Source organism: Camelus ferus, chromosome 5 (assembly GCF_009834535.1).
Source record: "Camelus ferus isolate YT-003-E chromosome 5, BCGSAC_Cfer_1.0, whole genome shotgun sequence".
NCBI classification, from domain to species: domain Eukaryota; kingdom Metazoa; phylum Chordata; class Mammalia; order Artiodactyla; family Camelidae; genus Camelus; species Camelus ferus.
In genome coordinates this window covers 50,407,528-50,432,008 of record NC_045700.1, presented here as the reverse complement: position 1 = coordinate 50,432,008, position 24,481 = coordinate 50,407,528, and the positions used below count along the sequence as shown (strand labels likewise).

The following is a 24,481-nucleotide window of genomic DNA, read 5'->3' as shown; positions in this document are numbered from 1 at the left end:
TAATATTCCTAAAATCTTAGGAATTGTTTCTTTATTTCAATATACCCAGTGTTATCTGCTTACTTAATTTTAGATGCCCCCAAATAAGCAAAACCAAACTTACTCATAAGGATGATGTAAGCAGGTACTGAATTTCTGGAAGCAAAATGCTGTGAATTAATACAAAAATCATGCCTGTAAGGATTACAGTTTTGAGTTTTACCCCTACACACCAGGCTGATGGGTGGGTGTTTGTATTTGTCTTCTTAACCATGAGTCCGACTACAGCATGTATGAATGCTGAAATATTTTGTTCTCTTGGGTGGCTAAACTCAATTAACCATCATTGTTCAACCATAATTGAGGAACAAGGATAAAATTCAAAGGGATTTTCCTCAAAACAGTATGTCAAGATGCAAAACACAGGAAGTGAAAAAAGTGAGATTTGTACTGTTTTATGTGATTTAAGAAAAAGGATATGGACCTATTAAACACACACACACACAAACACACACAAATCAGGATGCTCTGAAATACTAAAATTTCTATTTTCCTCAAATAGAAGGAGAAATACATTTTTGCACATCAGACCCATCTCAAAATAGAACTCAACCACTTTCAAAGTGATATTCTTAGGCCAGCTTTTTCTCCTACTTCTTTGGCACAGCCCAGTTAATCCTAGACTTATTCCTCAGAGACAAAAGGAACTAGGCTTCATGAGCAGTGTTTGTGTTCTCTTGAAATTAAAGAAACAAATAGAAAAGTGCCCCTCACCTACCCCCAAAATCCTCAATGGCTACAATCATGTAAAATTTATGAATCTTTCACATACTTCACTGAACCTTAAAATAATATATTTATTTAATGTGCTAATAAAGGAAGAGATTCTCATTATGAAGTCCATGGTAAATGCAGAATCAAAGCAAAAATACACTTAAAAAGCTATGCTGCTGCTAGAAGACACTCAAAACTAATATAGTTCTTCCTGTCCTACCATATTCAACTAATCTAACCCTACTTTATCTTGGCCCTAGGTATGTACAACAGCTCAATAAAGAGAAAAGGACAGATTTCTATTTCATGACTAGTCAGTCATGCTGAAGAATATGCACTTCCTCTAATGGAGAAAATTAGAAGAACGTACATCACTTCTATGGGGGGAAACATGGTATTATAAAGCTTTGTTCTCACACACCTGCTGGCCACAAGGTAGTTTTATATCATTAAATTTAGTTTCTGATTGTTTGGATGAGATGACATCTCAATGGTTTCACTGAAATCAGCAATATGAGTTTTAGTTCACATTTGCAAAGCAGCTTTATTTTATAAGGAATTTTGCTGACTCATTTTCTCTCAATAACCTTATTAAAAAAAAAATTGGCCTCAAAAGGTGACGAGATCTGCCTAATCATAGTTAAGTGTCAGAGCTGGAATTTCAACCCAGATCTTCTGACTTTAATATTCCATTCTGTATAAATAACCATTTAAAAAGGCTTATTCACAGGAGTAATTTATATATTTTTCTCGCATAAAAAGTTAGTATTATCTTTTTTTAAGGACAAAGATTCTTTAAATAGGAGTAAGAAGTAATTATTACTTATATTTTGAAATATTCACAAGCATGAATACATTTTTGCATGCTATTTTAGAAGCTAGCTTGTCTAAACAGAATTCAGTTCTTAACATTTTATTTGTAAACACGAAAAACTGCTTTGTTATATGAAAGACTTGCTTTTTTTTTTTTACTGGCAAATTGAATATTTCTACATTGAACGGAGTAATGGGAGTGTATTCTGTAATTAAATAAGACATAGAAAACATTTCTAAATTGGGATTATTCATAATGGGCACTTCCTATTGGCAGCTACCTTCTGGAAGGAAGAACTAATCACTTGACCTGCTCTATCAGAGGAAGGGTCATCAGCAGTAAAGCTTTAGACAGTTCATTCTGATACTTGCTAGATCTCATAATTGGTCAGAAAGAAAACTTGGGGAAAAGAAAATTGCTGTCAAGCCAGTAACTTCAAACTGAATCTAAAGTGCTTGGCAAGTGCTACTATTTGACCAGCAGTTGACTTGGGAAGCTGGTGTGTGAGAACAGGGAAGCTCTGAACTTCCCCTGAAACTCAGAATTCATTTCCAGAATAAAAAAGTGAAAGAGTTGAACATTTCTAATTTTAAATAACATTGCCCCAAACCATGGAGATATAAACTGTTCTAGAAAGGGAAATTTAAGTTTAATTTTTTAAAACTAAAAGCAAAAGGAATTCATATAGCTGTATGTAGCATTATTTTTAATAGACAAGTTTTTGGTAAATTGTCAAAGTTATTTTTAAAAATACATATATATGCACATAGAATATTTTCTGAATATGTAGTTTTAATGGACAAACTCACAAATATAAAAGTGCATAAAAACAGCAATATTTAGGTTAAAAGGTCTAAAAAGATGTATTATAATTGGCCCTCAAACAATGTAGGGGCTGGGAGGGTGGCAAGCCCCCACACCGTGTATCACTTATCATAGGCCCTCCATATACACGGGTTCTCCTCCATGGTTTCTACATCCACAGATTCAATCAACCCCAGCCAACAGCAGATGGTATAGTACTGTAGTATTTACTGGAAAAAGATCCATGTACAAGTGGACCTGCACAGGTCAAACTTGCATTGTTTAAGGCTCAATTGTTTTTGATACTGCTTTTTAGGCATTTCATTAGTTTATGTCAAAACATTCCTTATAATGACTGTCAAAAATTATCTCAATTCATAACTCAAGACATTACTCCTTCAAGTTAAAAATCTTTAGAAATACTTCAATTTTAAAGTTTATGTAACTATATAGTAAAAAGTTTAATTCTTAATATCTAAGACATCCATACATATACAAAAATACCACTTAATTTTCTAAACTGAAATCTGAATTTATTTTATAGAAAGAGATATTCTCCCAGGAAACTCCAAAAACATTTTTTTTTTAAAGTTTAAGAAGTTCAAGTGTAAAAAATATATTGTAGCAGGGTAGGGGTATTGCTCAGGGGTAGAGCACATGCTTAGCATGCATGAGGTCCTGGGTTCAATCCCCAGTACCTTCATTAAAAAAAGAAAAAACTGTAAAATTAACTCCTGAGCTGTGGATTTATCAGCAAACTTTTAAGCCACGGTGCTTTTAACCAACAACTTCTAAATCCTTAGAAAGGAACTCTATACACATTCCCCTCATTCAGATTAAAAAGAGCTTACCTCAAGAATCAGTAAGTTCTCTGTCGTTTGTTAGATTCTTCTCTTGGGGAATCTGCCAGCATAACTTTAAGTCTGACTCCATTCAGGATCTTTCCATGTAAAGTAGTAATGGCATCATTAGCACTTATTCTATCTGCATACTTGGCATACCCCACATTTTTTCCTGACACAAGGTAAACTTCGATCAGGTTACCAAAACGGCTGCAACAAAGTAAAACAAAGATCAACTGAAATTGATAAATACAGCTGCTCAGGTCTAGAAGTTGACGTCCATTCTGGACTCCTTTTTTACTCCTTCCCCAACATCCAATCTCTAATTCAAATCAATCTTCCTTCTTAAACACTTCCTCCATCAGTCAATTTCTCTTCATTCGCACTCAGGTCTCCTTCTTCATTCAGAATATCATTATCTTTTTCTTAGATTACTCTAATACCTTCTTCACTAGTTTCCCTGCCCACTGGACTTATTCCTCTCCAATCTACCCTGTCTTCTGGGGGAAATTTCTAAAAAACAGATATGATCATTTCCTCCCCAAAAGTCCCTTCAGCAGTTCCTCATGCCTACAGGGTAAGGAAAAACTCCCTGACATAGCTTGTGGGCCTTTCTTGACTGGGTCCTTGTCATCTTAAGGCTTCATCCTCCCTGAGTCTCTCAAATCTCCTCTACTAATGACTTCCTTTCACATTCTCTCTGGCAGCAATTACTTCATATGCCCAGCTTTCTTCCCTGCCTAAATGAATTTATCCTTCAGCTCTCCACTAGACCTTGCTTCTTTCAAGAAGTCTTCTCTGAGTTTCTAAAGTGGGTGCCCCTATTTATTCCAAAGCCTGAACATTCTTTTCCACAACACCAATCTCACTAAATTTCCTATTTACTTGTCTGTCTCCTATGTGTGATTAGTTCTAAAAGGACAAGAACAATTATGTCTTGTTCACATAATATGTTTTATTTACACACTGTCTCTGGTACTTAGCAGTGACTGTCTGGCATAGAGGGGAGGTTCAAGAAGTAAAATTAAATAAATCAGTTAAATAGAAGTCAAAATACTTGAACCACATCCCTGATATTTTGTGATGCTCTTTAGTAAGCTTTATATCTTTTTAATTCACTAACATTGCTGTAAAGCAAATAGGAAAAAGACCAAAAAGGAAAAATTAATGTTAAAGAAGTAATATTAAAAACAAAAGTCCTCTGCCTTTTAACACTTCTTGTATGATCTTCCCTACGATCAAGTAATTGTTTACTCAATGAATTATTTAATTCTTTAGGGTCCAACAGAGTGCTGACAAAATAGAAGATGCTTAGTTAACACTGTTCAGTTGAATTACAACTACAAAGGAAAAGATATGTGAAAAGAATTCTAGAGGACAGGTGTATATAAATGTATCTTCTATTAAGAAACAAATGATTTGTTCATTCTATGCAAGCAACTTTTCAAAACAAAACTATGTGTTTTAAGTTTGCAAAACAAAATAAAAGGAAATTCTGTGTGGAGACTTAGGATGTGTAAATAATAAAAAAGAGAAGGAAATTATCATGTATTTTAAAAGGTGATATAAATAAGGGCTTTTTTAAACCATAGAACAAATCATCTCTGCATGAGACACAGGAAGTTTTAAGACTGTGAGAGTGCTTAAATGACTGGCTTAAATAAATTATATTATTTTAAAGTGTAACTCTGTGGAATTGAAATCTTACCAGAATATATCCTCTAGTACATCTAAAGGTAAAGGATGAGGATTAAACACGATAAAAAGTCTTTCTTTCACAGGAGTGTCAGGAGGGGCTTTTTTCTTGCATGATGGAAGTACCACATCTGTCTGGATTTGAGGCAGCTGTGATCCAGAACTTCCTCCAAATTGCTGTTGAAGAGTTAGGGACAAAATGACGAAAAGAAAAACTACACTTTAGGGATTTTAAGTCAAGAGCTAAAGAGATGTGTATCATCCGTGGACTATAGTTCTGAAAATTTTCTTATGCCAGTAATAAGCAAAGGTCACATTTATTTTATACCCTAATGATGTAGTGTGAAGGTTAAATTTTTACCTACTTACCAAAAATTGCTGCTGACTTGGGTTATTCCACACCATTGATGCAAGCTGTGCAGCTACCATCTGCGTTGCCATTTTTCTAAGGAGACTAGAGATAAGAACTGGTAATTTACAGAAAACCAGAAATATTCAGTCTCCTAACAGTAAAACAGTCTTGTTTTATGTGACTTCCTCACCTGAGAGGGCAGTTGCTTTCTATTTTTACTCTCCAAGTCATACCATGTACACCCAAAATTTGGCTTTAGACCAGCTCCTGGAATGGTACTTACTCTGTTGCATTACTCCCATCATCAATGAAGGAAACACCTATCCGATTCCCAGGAGGGTACTGAAATCCATGCAACTTGTATTTTGCATAAATAGCTGATGCTACATTAAAATACTGAACCACTCCATGACCTAAAACACAGTAGAGAATATACAGGAATTAAAAAGAAAGCAGACTGGATCCTAAAGCCTGTGTTACCACAAAAATGAAACAATATAGAAAAACACTAATATCACACAACTAGTAAATATATAATCAAATGTGTCAGAAAACCAAGTTCTCTTTTGCATGTGCTCAACAGCTGTGTTCCTACAAAGCAAAGTGTAAATCAGATTTTGGTAAAAATATGAACATGATATTTAAAAAAAAATGGGATCACTAGCTTAAGTTCTGTCAAATGAATTTAAAGTTATTGGTATTTCTTGTATGACAGAGATACATCTAAGAAATTAAAATTTTTCCCTATCATGCTGAGTAGGAAATGGAATGAGAAGTGACATATGAAAAGAATACATAGGCATCTTGACTAGCAGCAGTGGTACAGAGAGGAAAGGGATACATGCATGAAATATAAGTCACATATTTCACACTCCTTTAGCTAAGGGGACAAATTTCAGTTCAGGAAGGTGATGCTAAAGGCGAGGATTATTTACACTGGAGCCCTTATATGGCAAGCCTAAGAGCTTGTAACACAACCAAAAGGTTTTCATGATATATTTATAATATAACTCACTTTGGGAAAAGCAATGTTATAATTTAATGTTCCTCTCTAAACTCAAGCATCTCCACATTTTAATGAAATTAAAATAAAACTCAGAAGCAAATGAACATATAAAACTAATTCAAATAGGATTCTAACTGTATGTTACTTCTATTAATAAAAAGGTGTTTCAGTGATACACATATTTATCAGATACAGTCAACTAGAGAGACAATAGAGAAGGTAAAGGAATAAATACATTTCAAAGTACCAGATAAAAGGGAGAGAAAACACAGAATTACATATAATAGTAAATGTGCCAGAAAACACAAAATCGTGCCTTTGAGTCAGAACAAAGAATAATAGCATAAAACTGGGTTAAATTTGGAGATGGTACAAAGTAGGTCAAATGGGAAGTCCTGCTAAAAGACCAGTACTGGGTAGGGTAATAGTGAGTTCGTGGGGGTGTCTGCATGAAGGACGGAGCACTCTAGGCCCATCAGCCCAGATAATCTGACTCACTTATCTACTTCCCCTCAACATCCATAAAGACACCCTAAAAAGACTAAATCAAGTATATTTATAGTACTGGAAGGGATACCAAGTATGATTTCTCTGTACCTCCAATTCCTTAAACCAAACCAACAAACCCTTATTTACTGAGTGCCCATTCTGTGCCAGGACTTACATTAGACATTTTACATACAGTATTTCTAATTTTTGCCTAACCTTGGCATGAAAGGTACTAGTAATCCCATCTCACAGATGAGGAAAGAATGGCTCAAAGAGAATAAGCAATTTGCCACAGTCTTAGAGCTACGTGTTACTGCGGGGATTTGCAGCTGAGTTGGCTGCGAAGTGGAATGCCAAATTTTTCCCCTATGCCACAAGGACTCTATTTCCTTAAAAAAAAGTCAAAAGGCTTACAAGAATACAAAGATGGATTAAGCTAACACCAGATAATAGATTTAATCAATTAATGACTTAACAAGTTCAAATGGCTGATACTAGAGCCTTGCTTCTATTAAGAGTGGGGAGAAGCAGAGAGAGAAAGAAGTAGAGCAATTATGACACGAATGGAAGGAGTTCCATTCTGAGCAATAAAGTTTAAGAAAAGACTTAGGGATGAGAAGGAAACTTAAATGGTTTTGTAGCTTTGCCTAGCATTAATCAAGAGCACAGAGAGAGACCTTATCCTAGGTAACTTCTGTTGTACAACTGGAAACAGAGAATGCTCCATTTTGTGGGAATTAAAATATTTAAAAAATAAATGAGTCTGGGGGGACAGCTCAGTGGCAGAGCACATGTTTAGCATGCACGAGGTCCTGGAGACTGAACCTGGGTTCAATTTCCAGTACCTCCATTAAAAACAAAAACAAATGAACAAAACAAAACAAAAAGAAAGAAAAAAAATGACTCAGTATAAAGGAGACACATTCCCAGGGACTTCTTTATTAAGGTACCGCTGTATTTGAAAGTTTAAAGTGGAGGAAAAGGAAACAAAACTGTCACACAAACAGCATCTGACATGAAAAGTGCCATGGAGAAAAGCTATTTGAACAAAACACAGTATATTTAAAAATAATATAGATGGTATTTTACCATAATTAGAATAAGGGTCTCGTTGAACTTCACAGTATTCCAATCCTGGTACTATATCAAAAATGCTGAAAAGCTGCTCTTCGGTGAAAGGAACTCTTGATACAACTGACAGGCGTTTGGAGATGGCTTCCTGGCCTCTGCTGTCATTCTTGTCAAAACTTGAAAATTCAGATTGTTGTTCTCCAACAATATTGGAAAAAAAACCAATCTTTAAATTTCTATACATTCAAAGACTCATTTAACACTTTAGGTACTAAAATAAAAGGAACTGTCATTCAGTCCCTTGTATGAACAAAGGCCCTGCATTCTGTAGTATGCTCTTGGTCATCAGCACTATCAGAAAAGACAATGACGAGAAAACAGACAACTCTCCCCCACTCCCCTGCCTCAACACAGAAATACAGGCAGAAATATGTAGTCTAATTTCACAGGAATGCATTTACTATGCAAAACTGCAAAATATGGCAAGTGTTCACCTAAAAGGAAGCTTTGCCAAATAACATTTACAGGTCTTACTTTCAACATTCATTTCCCCCTTTTTTAACTCCCACTTTTGTCATTCCTTTCCTTTCTCTACTCCTAACTTTAAAGTAGCAGTAGTTTCGGGATAGAATTTTAGGATTCATACTGAGGGTTTATCTGTATTTGTCTTTCATATTTCTTGATCAGCTGCACGGAGGCAGAAGCTCACCTCCCCACAAATGGCAGTGACATAGTGTAATATTTAGATAATGCATTACTAACCATAAAACCTGTAATTGGAAATAAGTTAAACAAAATAAGTGTTAAATGTTAAGGAAATGAGGCATCATTATCAGCTTCTTAAAAACCCTATAAATTCTTTTATTCACTCTGTGAGATTTACAGGCTGCTGATAAGAGTATTAAGAAAAACCCTCCAAATCAGATTGCATATATTACTTATACCATCAAAGTAAAGATAGCCCCACTTACCAAATGGAAACATATTTACTCTAGGTTCATGTCCCAAAGTCTCCTGCCTCATATTACTGTAATAATCTTGTTCTGAGGATTCAGATGCTTTATTTTTAGGTTCAGCCAAGATTGCCCTAAAGCCTGAAAAAGAAAATCCATAAAGTTCAAACTTTATAGCAAATTTAACACAGCTACAAATATGCTTGATTGATAGCGCTTGACTTAGCTTTATAATTGTGTAAAACAAAATCCACACAGCCATCTCCACCAGACCTACTTTTTTGCCCTTTGGAGGATGGTTAAAAGTAAATGAGAAACAGCCAAGAATCCCAAATTATGAGTCAATATAGACATGAAAGATCAGCAATTCAGTGTTATCCTTTCCAGTCTCCCCCTACTACAGATGACATCGTCACTCATTCTCTCAGGCAACTCAACATCAAAATCTAACAGTGCCTCTTCACACCCAGCCTGTCAATAAGTTTCTTCCTTTGAATTACACTTAGAAGATACTATCTTTTACTCCAACTTCCCTGCCTCTGTTTTAAAATTAGATTCTCTTCAATTAATTACAACAACCCTTTGACTGATCTTTTTGCCTCTGGATCAAGAGTTTTTAACTAGGGGTTCAAGGATGAACTTCAACAGGTGGGAAGGTTCTGAAACTTTAAACAAATGCTTATACAATATGTGCGCATGGGCATATATCTAGGGAGAAGGCTCATAGCTTTTATCATATTACTCAGTAACTCCAAAAAGGGTAAAACCAGCTGCTTTGAATTCTTTCTCTGAAAATCCATCCCTGATACTGTGGTTAGATCAGCTGTTCTAAAACAGTTTTTGTTATTTTTTTCCTTTTAGAACAATCTACAGGGGAAATTCTAATGTGGACTAAGCTTGAACTCTTTATAACCTCCCATATACGGCTCCAATGTACCTAGTTCACTTTGTTTTATAATCTCTCAACAGGAATATCATGCTTTACTCAGAAGGCTGCCTTCACACTATAAAGCAAAGATGTATTTATTCCTAGCTCTGTACCTTTACTAACACTGCTCTCACCTTCTGTCCTACCTACTCCATACCAGATGCAAACCTTGCCTCCAGATGTACTCACATGCTTGTTCAGTGCACTTGTTTTCACCAATGATAGACTGTATCACATACTTTTGAACATTTTCTCATTTGGCAAATTTTTATTGAGTTCACTACAAATGGCAGTATCTTTGGTAGAGATCTCAGTAAATCTTTACTGAGCGATCACTACTTTATTGTGTACAACTAACAGCAGTACTAGGTACTGGGGGTGGCTGAAACAGACAAGACATACACTTTGCTTTCAAAGAGCTTTAAAACAAAAAACAAACAAACAAAACACAACCCTTCTATTATTCTTTATTTTTTGCCATTTAGATCTTGGCTAACCAATTAGCTATGAATCCTTAACTGCCTGGGTTGCTATATACTCCATTTGTATACCTCTACTCACATTGATGAGTATAGCACAGATACTCAATTAATGCCGGCTGACTGAGAAATTTATGAGAATCTGAGAGAAGTTTTCGGTGTGTACCTTAGGGTTATCTAAGAGTTATACTGAATACCAATAATTATTTCCAGTGCAAATATGTATTTTTATAATATCCTGAAACCCACTAACTAAATTATTCTACATTTCCTTTCTAAAGGTCAATATAACTAGAAATAAGACAAGAAAGAAAATTTTCCTTGGCCTCTTTAAATTTCTTATTCTTCAGAATGTATACCAGCAACAGCAAAAGATCCAATTAATATCACTCTAGCTTGAAATTAACTCAAGGTGTATTTACTTACCTATGTTTAGTAAACTTTAAAATTTCTATCAATATTTATGTATTTATTAGTATACGTAATTCTATTTAGGGTTTAGGTCAATTATGAACAAATATTACAGAATATTTGAATTTTTCAAAATATAAAGAATAAACATTAAAAAAAACCCCAAACCTGAAAGGATAGGTCAATTTATTTAATACTTAAAGTTCTAATGTAATTTAATAAATCCCAAAAACCTTTATAATAACAACCAAAGTAGGATAAGAGCATTTTCACTTACTGAGTTAATGCAGTTGCTCATATTTTTCAAGACAGTGCCTCAATGAAAGCTTAACCACAGTCCCAAAATAATTTTCACCCTAGGACTATAAATATTCAAATTCCCATTGCTAAGATTAAATTAGCAGGTATGGTTATTAGCAAAAACCAGTAGTAGACTATACTAGAATAATTAGAATTTTTTCAAATGTCTATAACAATGTTAAATGAACACATCCTTACTTCGATCACAGTTTTCTATTGCTTGGGCAGCTTGTGATGGTTTTAAGTATCGCACATAACCCAAACCTTTACTTTCTCCAGTTACTTTATTCTTAATAATGCTGCAATACTCGATATCTCCATATACCTATGAGAGTTAAAAGAAATGATTAGAGTCAAAATTAGTAACTGAACAGATTTTAGAACTAACTTAAAGTTTGTTTACTTATTCTTCTTGTGTGCAAAAAAAGAAATTAGAATTTACAGCTATTTTTAATAATGAAGTAAAAATGTCACAAACTAATGAGGCACTAGAAAAATAACCAGAATAAAGATATAACCAAATTATTACATAACCAAAATAATAATGCTTTTTATTTACTGAGCATTTGCTTTACATATATCAGTTCACTGTTACAAGTCCTTCAAGAAGATTAATATATATATACATAAAACTGCCTATGTCACAGACAAGGAAGCTGGACCTTAGAGAAATCAAATAACTTGCTAAAGTCATTGGGGGAGAGTAGGAATTTGTACATGGTCTGGAAAGCTCCAAAGTCTTGCTCAGTGGTGGTGAAGAGCAGAGGCTCTGGAACTGAACCTTCTTTATTCAAATCTTGGCTCAGCCACTTATTAACTGGGCAGCTGAGTTGTCCCCACTGTGCCTATTTCCTTACCTGTTAAATGAGGCTATTAGCTGTACCTACTTCATAGGGTTGTTTTAAGAGTTAAAAGAACACACGTAAAGTGCCTGTATAGGGTGGTCAACACTCATTAAATATTAACTGTAATTATTTGTCTGCCTTCTAACAGAAGCATTAAGTGAATTGTGTATTCTTCTGAAAGACAGTCAAAGTACACCCTTAAAACTCACTGATTCACTCAGAAATTTAACATTCTATGTAAGAAATATGTGGTAAATGTTTAATGTTAGCAGAAATATGGGATATAAATTCTTAGTATTGTATATAATTTTGATATACACAAATATATATCATATATATTAGTAGCTACTAAATATTCAGATAAAAATACCATATTTGTTCACTTAGGAAAAGATAAAGAGTTTATAAATATATAAGGTAAAAACTTGTTTTTTTACTGTTGGAAGAAATATGGAATATATATTTTTAGAACTGGTTATTTTTGAAGTATTTTATTTAATACTATCCCAATTGCGGTAGGACAGGGGAAGTTTGAAAATTACTTTTTACTGCTTGTTTCTTTTCTTTCTTGCTTGCTGCCCACTTGATTCAGAGTACTGGCAAGATAGTAGAAAAATGATATAAATTACAACTCAAAACAATTAAAAAATTGCTTTTTAATAATTTTTGTGAAAGTGTATCACTGAATATAAAATTCAATGGCTAAAAAGATTTTAAATTGTCTTCAATTTTCATTGACTATAATCTAGCTATACTTCAGAACTATAGGCAGATTTTTTTTTTCCTTTAAATATAACTCCTTCAGAGGCCTAAGTTTAGGACAAAAACTATAAAGGATAAGCTTTTCAGTGACTAAGTACGTCAACAGGCCATAGGCTTGTATAAACGCAAGATAATATAGTTCACACACTCGGCCTTGCCAGACTGCCTCTACATGACAGGCAATAGAGAGGAGTGGTAAGAGGGTGCTGTGAAATTTTTAAAACCAAGAGCAGGCTCTGGATTCAGACAGCCTAGGTTTAAATCTTGGTTCCACTACCGACTGGGTATGTGAACTTACTTAAAACTTGTGAGCTTTATACTTCATTTTCCTGAATCTGTATATTCATTAAATGGGGGAAGGGGCACAACCATTAATGTTTTCCAGGTTCTATATATTTTTAAAAAGTTAATTCTTAATAGTTAGTTTTACTATTTAAAAACTAGATTGAAATTGATAATTTAAAAGCAGTTATTTAACTCTCCACCACCAGTCTAATGGTCTAACTCAAATAACACAGGATTTAGTAACCATACAACCAATTTAAGATTATAAGTTATCACAGAAGCTAGCTGACGAGAAAACATAAGTACCTTAAATTTTTCCCGTAGATCTTCTTCTGTGTAGGACTTTGGTATCATAACAAATATTCTTGTAAGTTCTTCATCTTCAACATCTCGGTGACTTCCAGATGATCTGGACTGAGCAATGAAAACCTAAGAAACAAACAAAACCCAAAGAATAATGTGAGAATATCGGTCAACTATTTTCCTACTCCTTCAGTACACTTACTTCATCATTATTTTGAGATTCATGTTAGGTTAAATGCAATGTAATAGAATCTTACCAAAAAAGTTTTTTTTTAAAGTAATGTTTACTGTAATAACTTTTTACATAATACTAATCTCTGTATTGTTTTTCTCAAATGTGTTTTTCCTTTTGCATTTTTTTTTTTAAACCAAGAGCAACAGTCAGTGCACTGAAAGATAATGTGTACTCTGCAATTGTTGGGTAGTGTTCAATGAATGTCAATTGCACAGTCAATTAATAGTGTTTTTAAAATGTCAAGTATCTTTACTGGTTTTGTCTACTTGTTTCAGAGACTAACAGAGGAGTGTAAAAATCTTGAATTTATCTTTCTTCTTTTAGTTCTATCAGTAATGCTTCATGCACTTTGTAGCTCTATTATTGGCTGCATAAACACTGGGACTGTTATCCACTTCTTGATGGATATGATGGATATTTTCATTCTTAGGAAATTATCCTCTCTGTAGTATCTTTCCTGTTGAAGACCATTTTGTCTGATACCACACCAGCTTTTTCTATCCTTTTACTTTCAACCACTTTGTATCTTCATACTTAAAGTGTGTCTGTTGTGAACAGCATTTAGTTTGGCCTTTTAAAAAAAACCCTGACATTCCCTGTCTTTTAATAGGAGTGTTCAGCCAACTTATGTTTAATATTGATACAGCTGGGTTTAAGTCTAGATGGTCATATTTTTAATTGTTTGTTTCTACCTCTGAAAAAAGGTAACATAACCATATTCTGGATCATCTCACTGATCATCTGAAAACCAGCCAGAAAATATACAGAGTGAACTGAGGCTCTTTTTTTCTGCTAGCAATTTAGTTTTATTGAAATAGCATCTATGACATTTAATTTGCTTTGTGGTACTGCTTTTATTTAATTTATAAAACTGTTTGGGCTTTATATTATTCCAGAGGAATATTAAATCTTTAACTATGATTGTAGATAGAGCTGTAAGTGTAAGAATTTTAATGGCTACTCTTATTTTGTTTATAATTTGAAGAAATGTAATAAAATTAATATAAATTACCACACAGGGCCCTTGAGTTTTTTTTTTTTTTTTTTCTTTCTTTCTTCTTTGTCTTTAAAGGGGGGGCTGTATACCATCAAAGTATGAGAAAACCTGGACCCATGAAATTCCATAGTAGGGGGTGGCAACTAAAAGGACAAAGAATTTATAAAGCCATGTGATTTTAGAAATATTGGAGAAGGGAGTTGTTATGCTTGCTTGGAAAACAGGTGTCACATAGATGTACAATCTTGCTTGTAAGATACAGCTGGAGATATATCCCTAGATAGCATCTATTTCCAGTTATTCCTTTAATAAACCTACACTACACACCAAGCGCTCTGTAAGGTATTAGTAATAGAGAACTGAGTAGCACAGAAATGGCCCCCTAGAAAGTTACCGTTAGTCCAGTGGATCTACCAGTAATGGATGGTCAACAGGGAAATACAAATAGGGAACCTTTAAGTATATGAGAAGACATGAGGAGAAAAAAAAGAGTCTCAAATAAGATTTGAGATTGGAGGTGCCATCAGATCACAAATTTATAAATTTTAGAAGACTGGAACTTTTCAAATTTCTGATAAAGAAGACAGTACGTAAGGAGAACACATGTATAATAATTAACTACCTACTGGATAATTTCTCCTGATATTTTATGTTCACAGACTATGGGCTCTAAATAACAGGCATTCTTGCAAAGCTAAAAACTAAGATTTTTCTCATCTAGTTTCTAAGTTTACCCCTTTCCTCAAGATAATGTAGTTGGTCACTCACAGAATGACTCTTATTTGCACAGTCTTTTCTGGTTGTAGGCCTATATTAAAATTTTCTTATTTGTCTTATGGGGCTTTGGAACTTTGCAAAAGCAAAGTACATGAGAAAAACTGAAGCTGAATTAATTTAACTGGAAATGCTGAAAAAACTGTATTCCAGTGGAGGACAGCCCAAGCTGAAGCTGTTGAAGAATGAATTTAAGACTGTTTAGCTAGGCACTGTAGTGTAACAATCCTCTGGCAGAAAATAAGTGGACAAAAATGTGAAAAACAAAACTTAAACTTTAATTACCTTTGGGGATTTCCCTGGCTAAAAGGGAGGCGGTACATTTTAGTGTTGGGACTTTTACTTCTCTTGTAGGAGTTTAATCAAGGTTTCAAATTTGGGTCATTTTGCAGGGGTTTTCCAGATTTCTGTGGTTCATTTATACTCACAGTATAAAAATCCTCTCTGCTAAGATCATAATTATCAACCTAGTGCAGGAGTTGGCAAACTACAGCTTCCTGTTTTTCTACAGCCTATGATTTAAGAATTGCTTTTACATTTTTAGTTGTTAAAAAACAAAGAATGTGTGACAGAGGCTGTACACGGCTCACAGAGCCTAAAATATCTACTGCCCCTTTATAGAAAAAGTTTGCCAACCCCTGATCTATTATGTGCTGTGGCCTTACGCTTAATTTCATTGATCATCTGTTCTGACTCATTTCAGAGGGTTTGGGAGGTGGGAGGAGAGGGAATGTCTACTGTCTACTGTGCTGTTGGTATATTTCCAGGCTTCTCACTTTTTTTGTGGACGGAGGTATAGGGAAGACCTCCAGAGAGAAATATTTCTGAATCTTTCATTTACATAAGTCCATTTAATACTATTTTTCTATTTTCTGTACTAATTGGGACAATTTTTTTTTAAAGTTGAGGAAAAAGAGAACTTTGTGGAAAGCGCCAACAGAAGTACATACAGAGCAACTATTTCTACAGGACAGGTAAAGGGTACAATTCAAGCAACTGCCAGATTCTTGGGATTCTGAATTGAGTACACAGCAAGGAAGGAATGACACGTTGGCTATACTGACAGAAACCCCAGCTATTGACAGTACTGAGGGCTGACTTTGTGCCAGGCACTGTGCTAAAAGCACAGATTAAGTCAAACAGCCCTCAAAATCACCCTTCTTGTCATGTGTCAATATCTTAATTTTACAGACAAGTAACTGTGGGAACTTAATATAAGTAACACCAGGGCGAACTAAGAGTATACACAGAAGCACTTAATAATACAATTACACTACCATTACAATGATTTCACTCTTTTTAAGGCAGTTTACTTTGGTCTGCTTTCAAAAAAAATTGACAGTAACAAAACCTAGGCTATCAATACCGTCACAAAGAGGGTTTATTTAAACTAATTTTTAAAAATTACAAAAGTGTGATGAACGTGCAGTAACAGTTTTAATCGCCTGTAGTTACATATGCACAATGAATGCATACTTTTGTTTGGTACTGTGAAAATACCTAACACCAGAGGGCCACAGTTTAAGGTACTTTTATCAAGTTGTTAAGCCCATACTTACCTGAGGAAAAGCAGAGTTATCTATTTTTACACATATGGTAAACCGGGAAGTCTGAGAGAGGAGGGTCGGAGAAGTCCTCAAAGTAGGCCAGGGCAATCCAGAGCTCTGGATTAGTGACGGCGGGAGTGAGGGAGGCCCAGCCTCTGCAGCTCTGCAGCTCTGCTGCCCTAGTCGCCTCAGCTGCCCGGTGGGACTCGGGGGCGGATGTTCTCTCGGCATCCCCCACTCCCACCCCCCCGTAGAGCCTTCGGGCGGGAGGTCTTGAGAAGACCTCTCCCAAGGCCGTCCTCCCCTCCCCACGCCCTAGAAAGCCAGGTGCTATCCAGTCCGCTCCCGGGAGCTGACGTACTACCCCTACCCCGCCCTGACAACGCCCCCGGGGGTACCCCGACCCAGACACCCCGCACCTTGATAGGCTTCGTGTCGTTGGGGCTGAGGCACTGGCCGTGCATCTCCTCCATGGCCCTGCAGGCCTGCGAGCTGCGGGCAAACTTGACGAAGGCGATGCCCTTGGACTCCTTGGTGTGCTTGTCCCGCACCACCCAGATGTCCTGGATCTCTCCGAAGGGCGAGAAGCGCTCCCTCAGCACCGACTCGGGCGTGTACTTGCTGATCACCAGGAAGATGCGGCTGTTGGGTGGCTCGTCTAGGCTGTCCACACCCGGGCGGAAGCCTCCGCCGCTCGCACAGCTGCCCGCTTCGTCCATGGTGCTCCACCCCGGCGCGGGAGCCAGGCCGGGATCCCCTTTACTCCTTCTCGCTTCCGCAGTGCCCGCCACCGCCGCTATCGCGACACCAGCCGTTGCCAGTCCGGCTCCGCTTCCGGAAGACGGAAGAGTCTGGCGCACTCGCGCAGGCCGGCCGGCCGCGGAGGGCGCTGGCTTCCAGGGAGCGGCCTGCAGCGCCCCCTAGCGACCCGGAGGAGCCTGGCGCAGTCGGACTCAGCCCGCGGAGCCTAGGCCCACACATCAGGCGTGCAAGCGATCCTGGTTTCCTGTAGCTAGAACAGCCACGTCTGGTGCACGGTCTTTACCATCGCTGGCTCTACCCCAGCCCCAGATCCCCCTGGGAGAAGGACTTGTTCCCCAAACTTGCCATCTTGATCACACGCTCACTAGAAGACCTCTATAGGACAGAGGTAAAACTGTTACAGTCTTATAGCTGAAAGAAACTGCTGAGATCATCCAACTCCAGCCTTATTTGTTGAGAAAATTGCGATGAGGCCCATGGAATAGCAAAAGGAAATAGAGATACAAATTAAAAAGCCCAAAACAGAACCAACTCCATCTGCTGATCTACTCAACTCCCACAAGCACCCGTGGGTGGTTTGAGGGCAAAAAGAATGCATTGTGCAGCCGTGGAACTAGACGAAATCCTAAGGTGCAAGCAAAGTGGGAAATTTCTATGACTTCTAAGGCTTCTGATTAATGGGCCTTGAGGAGAGGTCCTCATAAAACTAGCAGAAATCCAGAACCAAGGCAGTGGCACTGGAATGAAGTGAAAGGAATAAACTAGAAAATGGCCCAGGAGCAGAGCTCCTTAAATGTTCAAGTCCAGGCTGCTAAGACCTGGGTTGCTATGAACGCAAACAGATTAATACTGTTTATTGTGTGCTAACGGTGAGCCAGGCTCTGTGCAAGGAGCTACACATACAATGGGGAAAAAGAAGAACATAATGCCTGCTCTCAGAGAGCTTTTTTTCTATTGTGGAAGTCTTACATGAAAATACATAATGCAAAGTAATATCAGATTGTGTTAAATGAGCTTGGACAAAATACTTCAAATTTCCAACTTTAGTTTCCTCAACTGTAAAGTATAAATAATATTACCTACTAAATGGTGTAGTTGTGAAGCTTGCTTAATTAATTCACCCATTTTATTAAGCAAGAAATATTCTCCCCTGTCTACTTATGTTGGGCACTGTGCTATATTTAAGTGATATAGTATTAAACAAAATGATCACTCTCCTTGCCTCATGAAGTTAATAGATTGGCCTTGTATAGTTAGGGTGACATGAGATAATACATATGGAGCTAATAGTTTAGGGATCAAATGAGATAATATGTGTACAATGCAAAATAGAGATTAATTTTCTTGTCCACTTTGACTATGGTGTCCACTACCCGACTCTTGATATGGTGTAGTTGTATGATGGCAGCTAACAGTTAGGGATTTGAGGTTCTCACCATGGCTTTAGCACAAGATTGTGATATTCTCCTTGCATTACATTCTGCATCCATAAAATGAGGACTCTCTTTACCCTAGAACTTAGCATGTCAAGGAAGTACCTTAACTTTCTGCTTTTCTTTATCTTACCCAGACCAATCAAAGTGAATGAAAACAACGTGGTAATGTAATAATTTTATTGATGTGAAGAAAGCGCAGATTCTAGCAATACTATTTGAACGCCAGTGCCATCTAGTGGAAAATGTATAATTTTCTTAAACTGCACTGACTGGGAAATTTCTGTTCTTCGTAGAACAAGATTGCTGATTGGTATCCTGAAAATTTTACAGCAGTATATGTTTCCAGAGCAGTTAATTTTATTTTAGGAGGGATAAAAGATTATATGAAACAAAACCAGGTTCAGAAATCTTGGGAAATGCTGGGAAAGCAACAATTCTTTACCATCTAATTATGTGAAATACCATATATTCAAGGAAAATAAGAACTTTAATTATAAGTTTCTAAAATACAGTAAACATTTTTTCTTTGACTTATCTATTTATTTTAAACAGACATATTGAGATATAGTTCAAATATCATACAACTCACCCATTTAAAGTGGTCAGTTAAATGGTTTTTAGTATTCAGAGTTGTGCAACTATCACCACAGTTCTAGAACATTTTCTTCACTCAATGACAGATTTGTTATGTTTCAAATTATATCAAATCATATTTGAACATGAATCACATGTAACTGAAATAGCTAAAAATTCTGAGGTTTGAAAGAATGAATATTAATTGGTCTTACATTAAAGATGTGCTGGGCATTTGCAGATTGAATTAAGTCAGAACATGTAGTCTATAATGCACAATTATTAGAATGATAGACACATTTATTTCACATGAAAGTCATATTTCCCTTGAAATTTTTTCTTCTGCAATTCTTATTAATTTTTTTAAACAACAGATGATATTATAACTTTTTTAATGGAGGTACTGGGGATTGAACCCAGGACTTTGTGCATGCTAAGCATGTACTCTACCACTGAGCTATATCCTCCACCTTTGTAACTTATTTTTGAAATGAAAGGATAAAATAGTAAATTCTTGTTGTTTTACAAACTTTCTCTGAGCTATCATCTAATTACAAGGAGGCTTACTGGTTATTGTTATTAGTCTTCATTCATTATATTTAAGTAAAAATGTTTTGCTTTATTTGCAAATTTTTAATAGATTTTACTGCTGATATTTATCGGTGATCAATTAGAAACTTTCAGACTGTTCTGTATGAATACCATCTCTATTCTTCCCATCTGTAAGGCTACTGGCTACTGATAAGGTATCCAGGCACCTAGCCTGGCATATGGTAGGCACTCAAGAAATGGTAGTCTTCTTTTTTTCCCTTGAGTTTACGTGTCTTTGTTTGAGTTTGAGAATAATACTTAACATTACTTTTTTTCCCAGTATACCTGGTCCTTTTGACTCAATTTGATGACATATGTCTTTTAAATATGTAGCTCATAGGGCAGAACACATAAGTACCACTTATATAGTTTCATTCAACCATCTGGTAATTGTGGCTATTTAAATTAAAATAAAATTAATAAAACTAATTAAAATTAACTCTAATTAAAATAATAAAAAATACAGTTACTCAGTCACATTAGCCACACCTCAAGTGTTCAAAGCTACTTGCGGATAGTAGCATCCACATTGAACACTTCCATCATGTAAGAAAGCTGTATTGGACATGTCTAGAGAACTAGAATCTCCCATTTACCTAATACACAAAATTTAATAAATTAAATTATTTTAACATTCCTATTTCTCCGTTACAGACGTACTACTCAAGTCTCCCTGAATTAATTATGTAACCACAGGTAAACAACTTTATCTTCTCACATTTTCCTAGACACAGCTTTGACTTTTTCACTTGTCTATCTTCAATATCCTCGTCTTTCCTCACACCTCCCTCCTTTGCTCTTTCAGGACTCATTCTGTCTCCGTTTCTATTCATACTCTATTCTGCTCTTTTGGCCAGTAACAAGCAGCTTGCCCCCTCGCTGTCAGTTCTTTTTTTTTTTTTTTTAATGCAGCTTATTTATAATGCTATAATTGTTTATGTATTTAAATCTTGCCTCCACTGGATTATAACTCACAGAAAATTGGAGCTGCAGTTCAGTTTGTCCTTCCAAGTTGCTTGGCACAGTGTCTTGCCCATAGTAAGCACTTATTTCATTATTTCGTTGACGTGATTTGATTCCTGCAATCAAATACTAATGGACCTTTCGTAAAACGTTGAGTTCCTACCTCAAGTAAGACTGGTACATGTGGTGAATATACATAGATAAATAGGCTTGGGACTATTACGCTGGAAGGATACTCACTCTGTCACATTTTGCCAGCCATCGACAGCTTGGCGGTGCGAGGCTCTAAGTTCCTGCGAGAGTTGCGATCCTGCGGGATTTGGGGGCCAATCGGCAGCGCCGATGGAGCCTGGCCTGCCATTGGCTAACGTCCACCGGAAGCACATGCGGGCTCGGCGTGAGGTGCTAGTCTTTGAGGCGCTACAGCAGGACCGCCAGCCTTGAAGTTGGGGCGCAGTGCAGTGACTCTAAGGGTTCTCTGGGGAGGCGGAGGACGTTGCCACTGGCCCTGTGGTAAGTATGAGACTAGCTAGGGGGCAGTGGGCCGGGCACTTGTGTGGTCTGAGCACTGGTTATGGGCCACAATGCAATTTGAGCCTGGCTTCGCCCAGGGAGGAGTTTCCAACCATCCGGCTAGTAAGAAGCTCGCCTTAGCCCCAGCATGGTGGGTCCTGGATGTCCGTAAGTGCAACAGAAAACTATTTCTATCAAGAGGCGTCTCTGCAGCCTCTGTGATTTCTGGGTGGGGCTGATTCACAGTACAATCTTCAGCCCTTGGTTGGCAGAAGTCAGCTTCCAAATGGATGTGGCATGGAATAGCCCAGATTGGGAGTTGGAAAGCTGGATTAGAGGTTCCAGGACAGCAGTTTAGAAGGGGGGAAAGGCTGTAGACACCTGGGGGGAAGGGTGTGTTCGTGGACTCGAAGTGATTTACCCACGGTCACGTCATTGTGATGCACTCTACTTCAGTACTTTATTCACTACAACATGCAGAATCTCACTTAATTTTTTTTTAGTCTATGTAGTAATCATTCTTAAAACAGCCTAGTGAGCTTCCCCTCCTTTCATCACTACAGTTATGTGGGTTTTGCAAACTTTAAAACATTTAATGGTGTCTTGTTTTTACCACATTCCTCTTTTTACAGGCAAAGTTAGAAATGACAGTGATTGTAGGTACCAGTATTAAAAAGTTTCTCACTCCTCTTTAAGTACGCTCACACAGTTAAGTATCTGCAATGTGTCATACGGTGTGTTCAACACCGGGTTGCCTAGATTACTCTTAAAAGGGTTATAGATTTTATATTGCTCTTTCTCTTACCTTTCACCATCTCTCTGTACTTCTCACCAACTTGTTACTTTAAACAAGCATCTCAACCCCTATGTGCTTTATTTTCCTTGTCTGTAAAAGTAGAGATATTAATAGTATCTTTCTCACTTGGCTGGTGTGAGGATTAAAAACAATAATATATAAAGGGCTTAGACTATGCCTGGCATATAGTAAGCATGTGTGTTTGTTACTGTTATCCTGGTCTATTTAGCTTTAGAATTACTTCCTTTTTGAATGAGCAGTCATTCTCATACTAGATGTTACATCTTTGCTTATTTTAGTGAGATTTACTTAATTACTAAATCCTAGTGCCAAGTGATTACGAGACAAAAGGAATTCCCTTGATATCCTTCCTAGTTTTCTTGTCCCTTCCTTTGCTGCCTTTGTTGAATTTACTGGTTTTAATGAACTTTAAAGAAGGTCATAGATATTGGCACAGCAGTGATTAAAGATGGCAGTAGTGAGTGTTTTAATTGTGTTAAGTACTGGTAGTCTGAACAGGGACAGTGGATATTTTCTTATAACTGACTTGCATGTTAAATCTGCATAAGTAAAAAAAAGTTTCTGTTTTTTCCCTTTTAAAAAAAGTCTAGTTTCCTGAATTACTGGTAAAATTTAGTTGGTATAACAATCAATCTGATTTTTCTGCTTTATATAAAAACTGGAAATTTTCTTTAACTAGTACTGAGATGACATTTTGTTTTTATATTATATAAACTTTATTCTTATAGTGAGTGCATTTTGCTAAAAGGCCATAAATTTGTTTTTGTGACTAAAATTTTCCTTACTGTGGTCCCTGTTCTGAGCAAAGGCTCAATGAATTCTGTATCTATACAGACGGTTGATAAAACTCACATAGGTAGAAACTGAATGCAGCGTTTTGATTGAAGTTTGGAATTTTAAAGTAAATTTCTCTTGGGTAAAATGTGTTTTCTTACTCCCCCTTTTATCAGACCTAAACACTTTAACAGCTGAGTTGTTCGGATACTGCCCAAAGAAAACTTCTATCTTACCTTTAAGTGGATTATTGACACTGTTTTGAGTTTTTACTTAGATATTAAAAAATTAGGAAGATAATAATTTTGCAGTTTACTGTATATGAAGTACTAGCCTCTCTGTGAGTAATAGAGTTAAACAGTATTGTTTTTCAATATTGTCAGAATAACACAAATATTTTCTATTTCTCAACTGAGTTATGAAGATAAAAATGTGCTTATAGATGTACTGTCAAAGAATTAGGTATTATCGTAATTTCTGTAATGGTAACTCTTATGCTGAATTCCATCCCCACTCCCACCTCCCCAACACCCGTACTTCAAAGAACACAAACTGTAGGAAAACAAAACCCAGGTATTGCATTCATTAGCATTTCAAACTACACTTTTTCAATAAGTTAAAATTATTATAATTTTAATTATTTTAATCATTTTAGATGGAGGAGCATTTATTTAGGTACATAACAGAGTTTTTGCCAGTCTTAACCAAAATATCTTTATACAAAATTTATTGTATGTATTTATCACCACATAATAAAATCTTCCCTACTTAGAACCATGTATTTTTTCACTATATGCACTAATGCTGACTGAACTCCTAGTGTTATTTGATTGCTCTCAGGTAATGCTTGATCTGGTCTGATCATTTGTTTACAGCTGAGAGTGTAAAGTAAATAGGAAATTATGTATTACATGTAGCTTGCTGTGACCTCTTTTCTGTATAGTTTTTTATTTTATAGTTCTGTGTAGTATTGCAGGCACTTAAGTACTTATAATATTATATTTAATCACCTTTCCAATTTGTTTTATCCTTATTTCTAAGTAAGGGGATACCAATTTAGACCTATATGCTTCACATCATTTTTTGCACGTGCACTTTTTGGAAGTGAGAAAAAAATAGAATATCGTTGACCTAGATAAATTATTATAATTGTTTGAAGGCTGAAATAAAACCAGGCTTATACCAATAGCTATAGTTTCTGAAGTTGCTATAGCTAGAAATTTAAAATAAATGTGATAAATAAGATGATTAAGTCTTCATAAAGTTGGATGCTATGTGTTTGTATTTTTGAGCACTCAGATTTTAAAGCATGTGTGCTTTAAATTATATTTTTGTTTAATATCGTTAGTATTTACCTCACAGTGATGAAATTCCTTTTTGTCTAGCTTTACAAATCTGATACTTTCT

General features: G+C 36.2%; 1 protein-coding gene across 13 annotated transcripts in view; it reads right to left on the bottom strand.

The window, feature by feature from the left end:
• Positions 1-17,510, bottom strand: part of RBM45 (RNA binding motif protein 45) — a 29,679-nt gene extending 12,169 nt beyond the window's left edge. For 6 of the 13 annotated variants that reach the window (XM_032479762.1, XM_032479760.1, XM_032479761.1 and 3 more), the window contains exons 1-9: positions 17,065-17,509; positions 13,096-13,218; positions 11,096-11,222; positions 8,798-8,920; positions 7,845-8,030; positions 5,544-5,673; positions 5,278-5,362; positions 4,922-5,085; positions 3,223-3,423 (exon numbers count right to left, since the gene is read on the bottom strand). In XM_032479762.1, the coding sequence (XP_032335653.1) occupies positions 3,231-3,423; positions 4,922-5,085; positions 5,278-5,362; positions 5,544-5,673; positions 7,845-8,030; positions 8,798-8,920; positions 11,096-11,222; positions 13,096-13,218; positions 17,065-17,364 (1,431 nt within the window). In that variant the 5' untranslated portion in view covers positions 17,365-17,509 and the 3' untranslated portion in view covers positions 3,223-3,230. Of the gene's footprint in view, positions 1-103; positions 150-3,222; positions 3,424-4,921; positions 5,086-5,277; positions 5,363-5,543; positions 5,674-7,844; positions 8,031-8,797; positions 8,921-11,095; positions 11,223-13,095; positions 13,219-17,064 lie in introns of all 13 variants that reach the window. The other 7 variants (XM_032479768.1, XM_014567600.2, XM_032479769.1 and 4 more) reach the window with 4 other exon arrangements.
• Between the last annotated feature and the right edge of the window lie 6,971 nt (positions 17,511-24,481).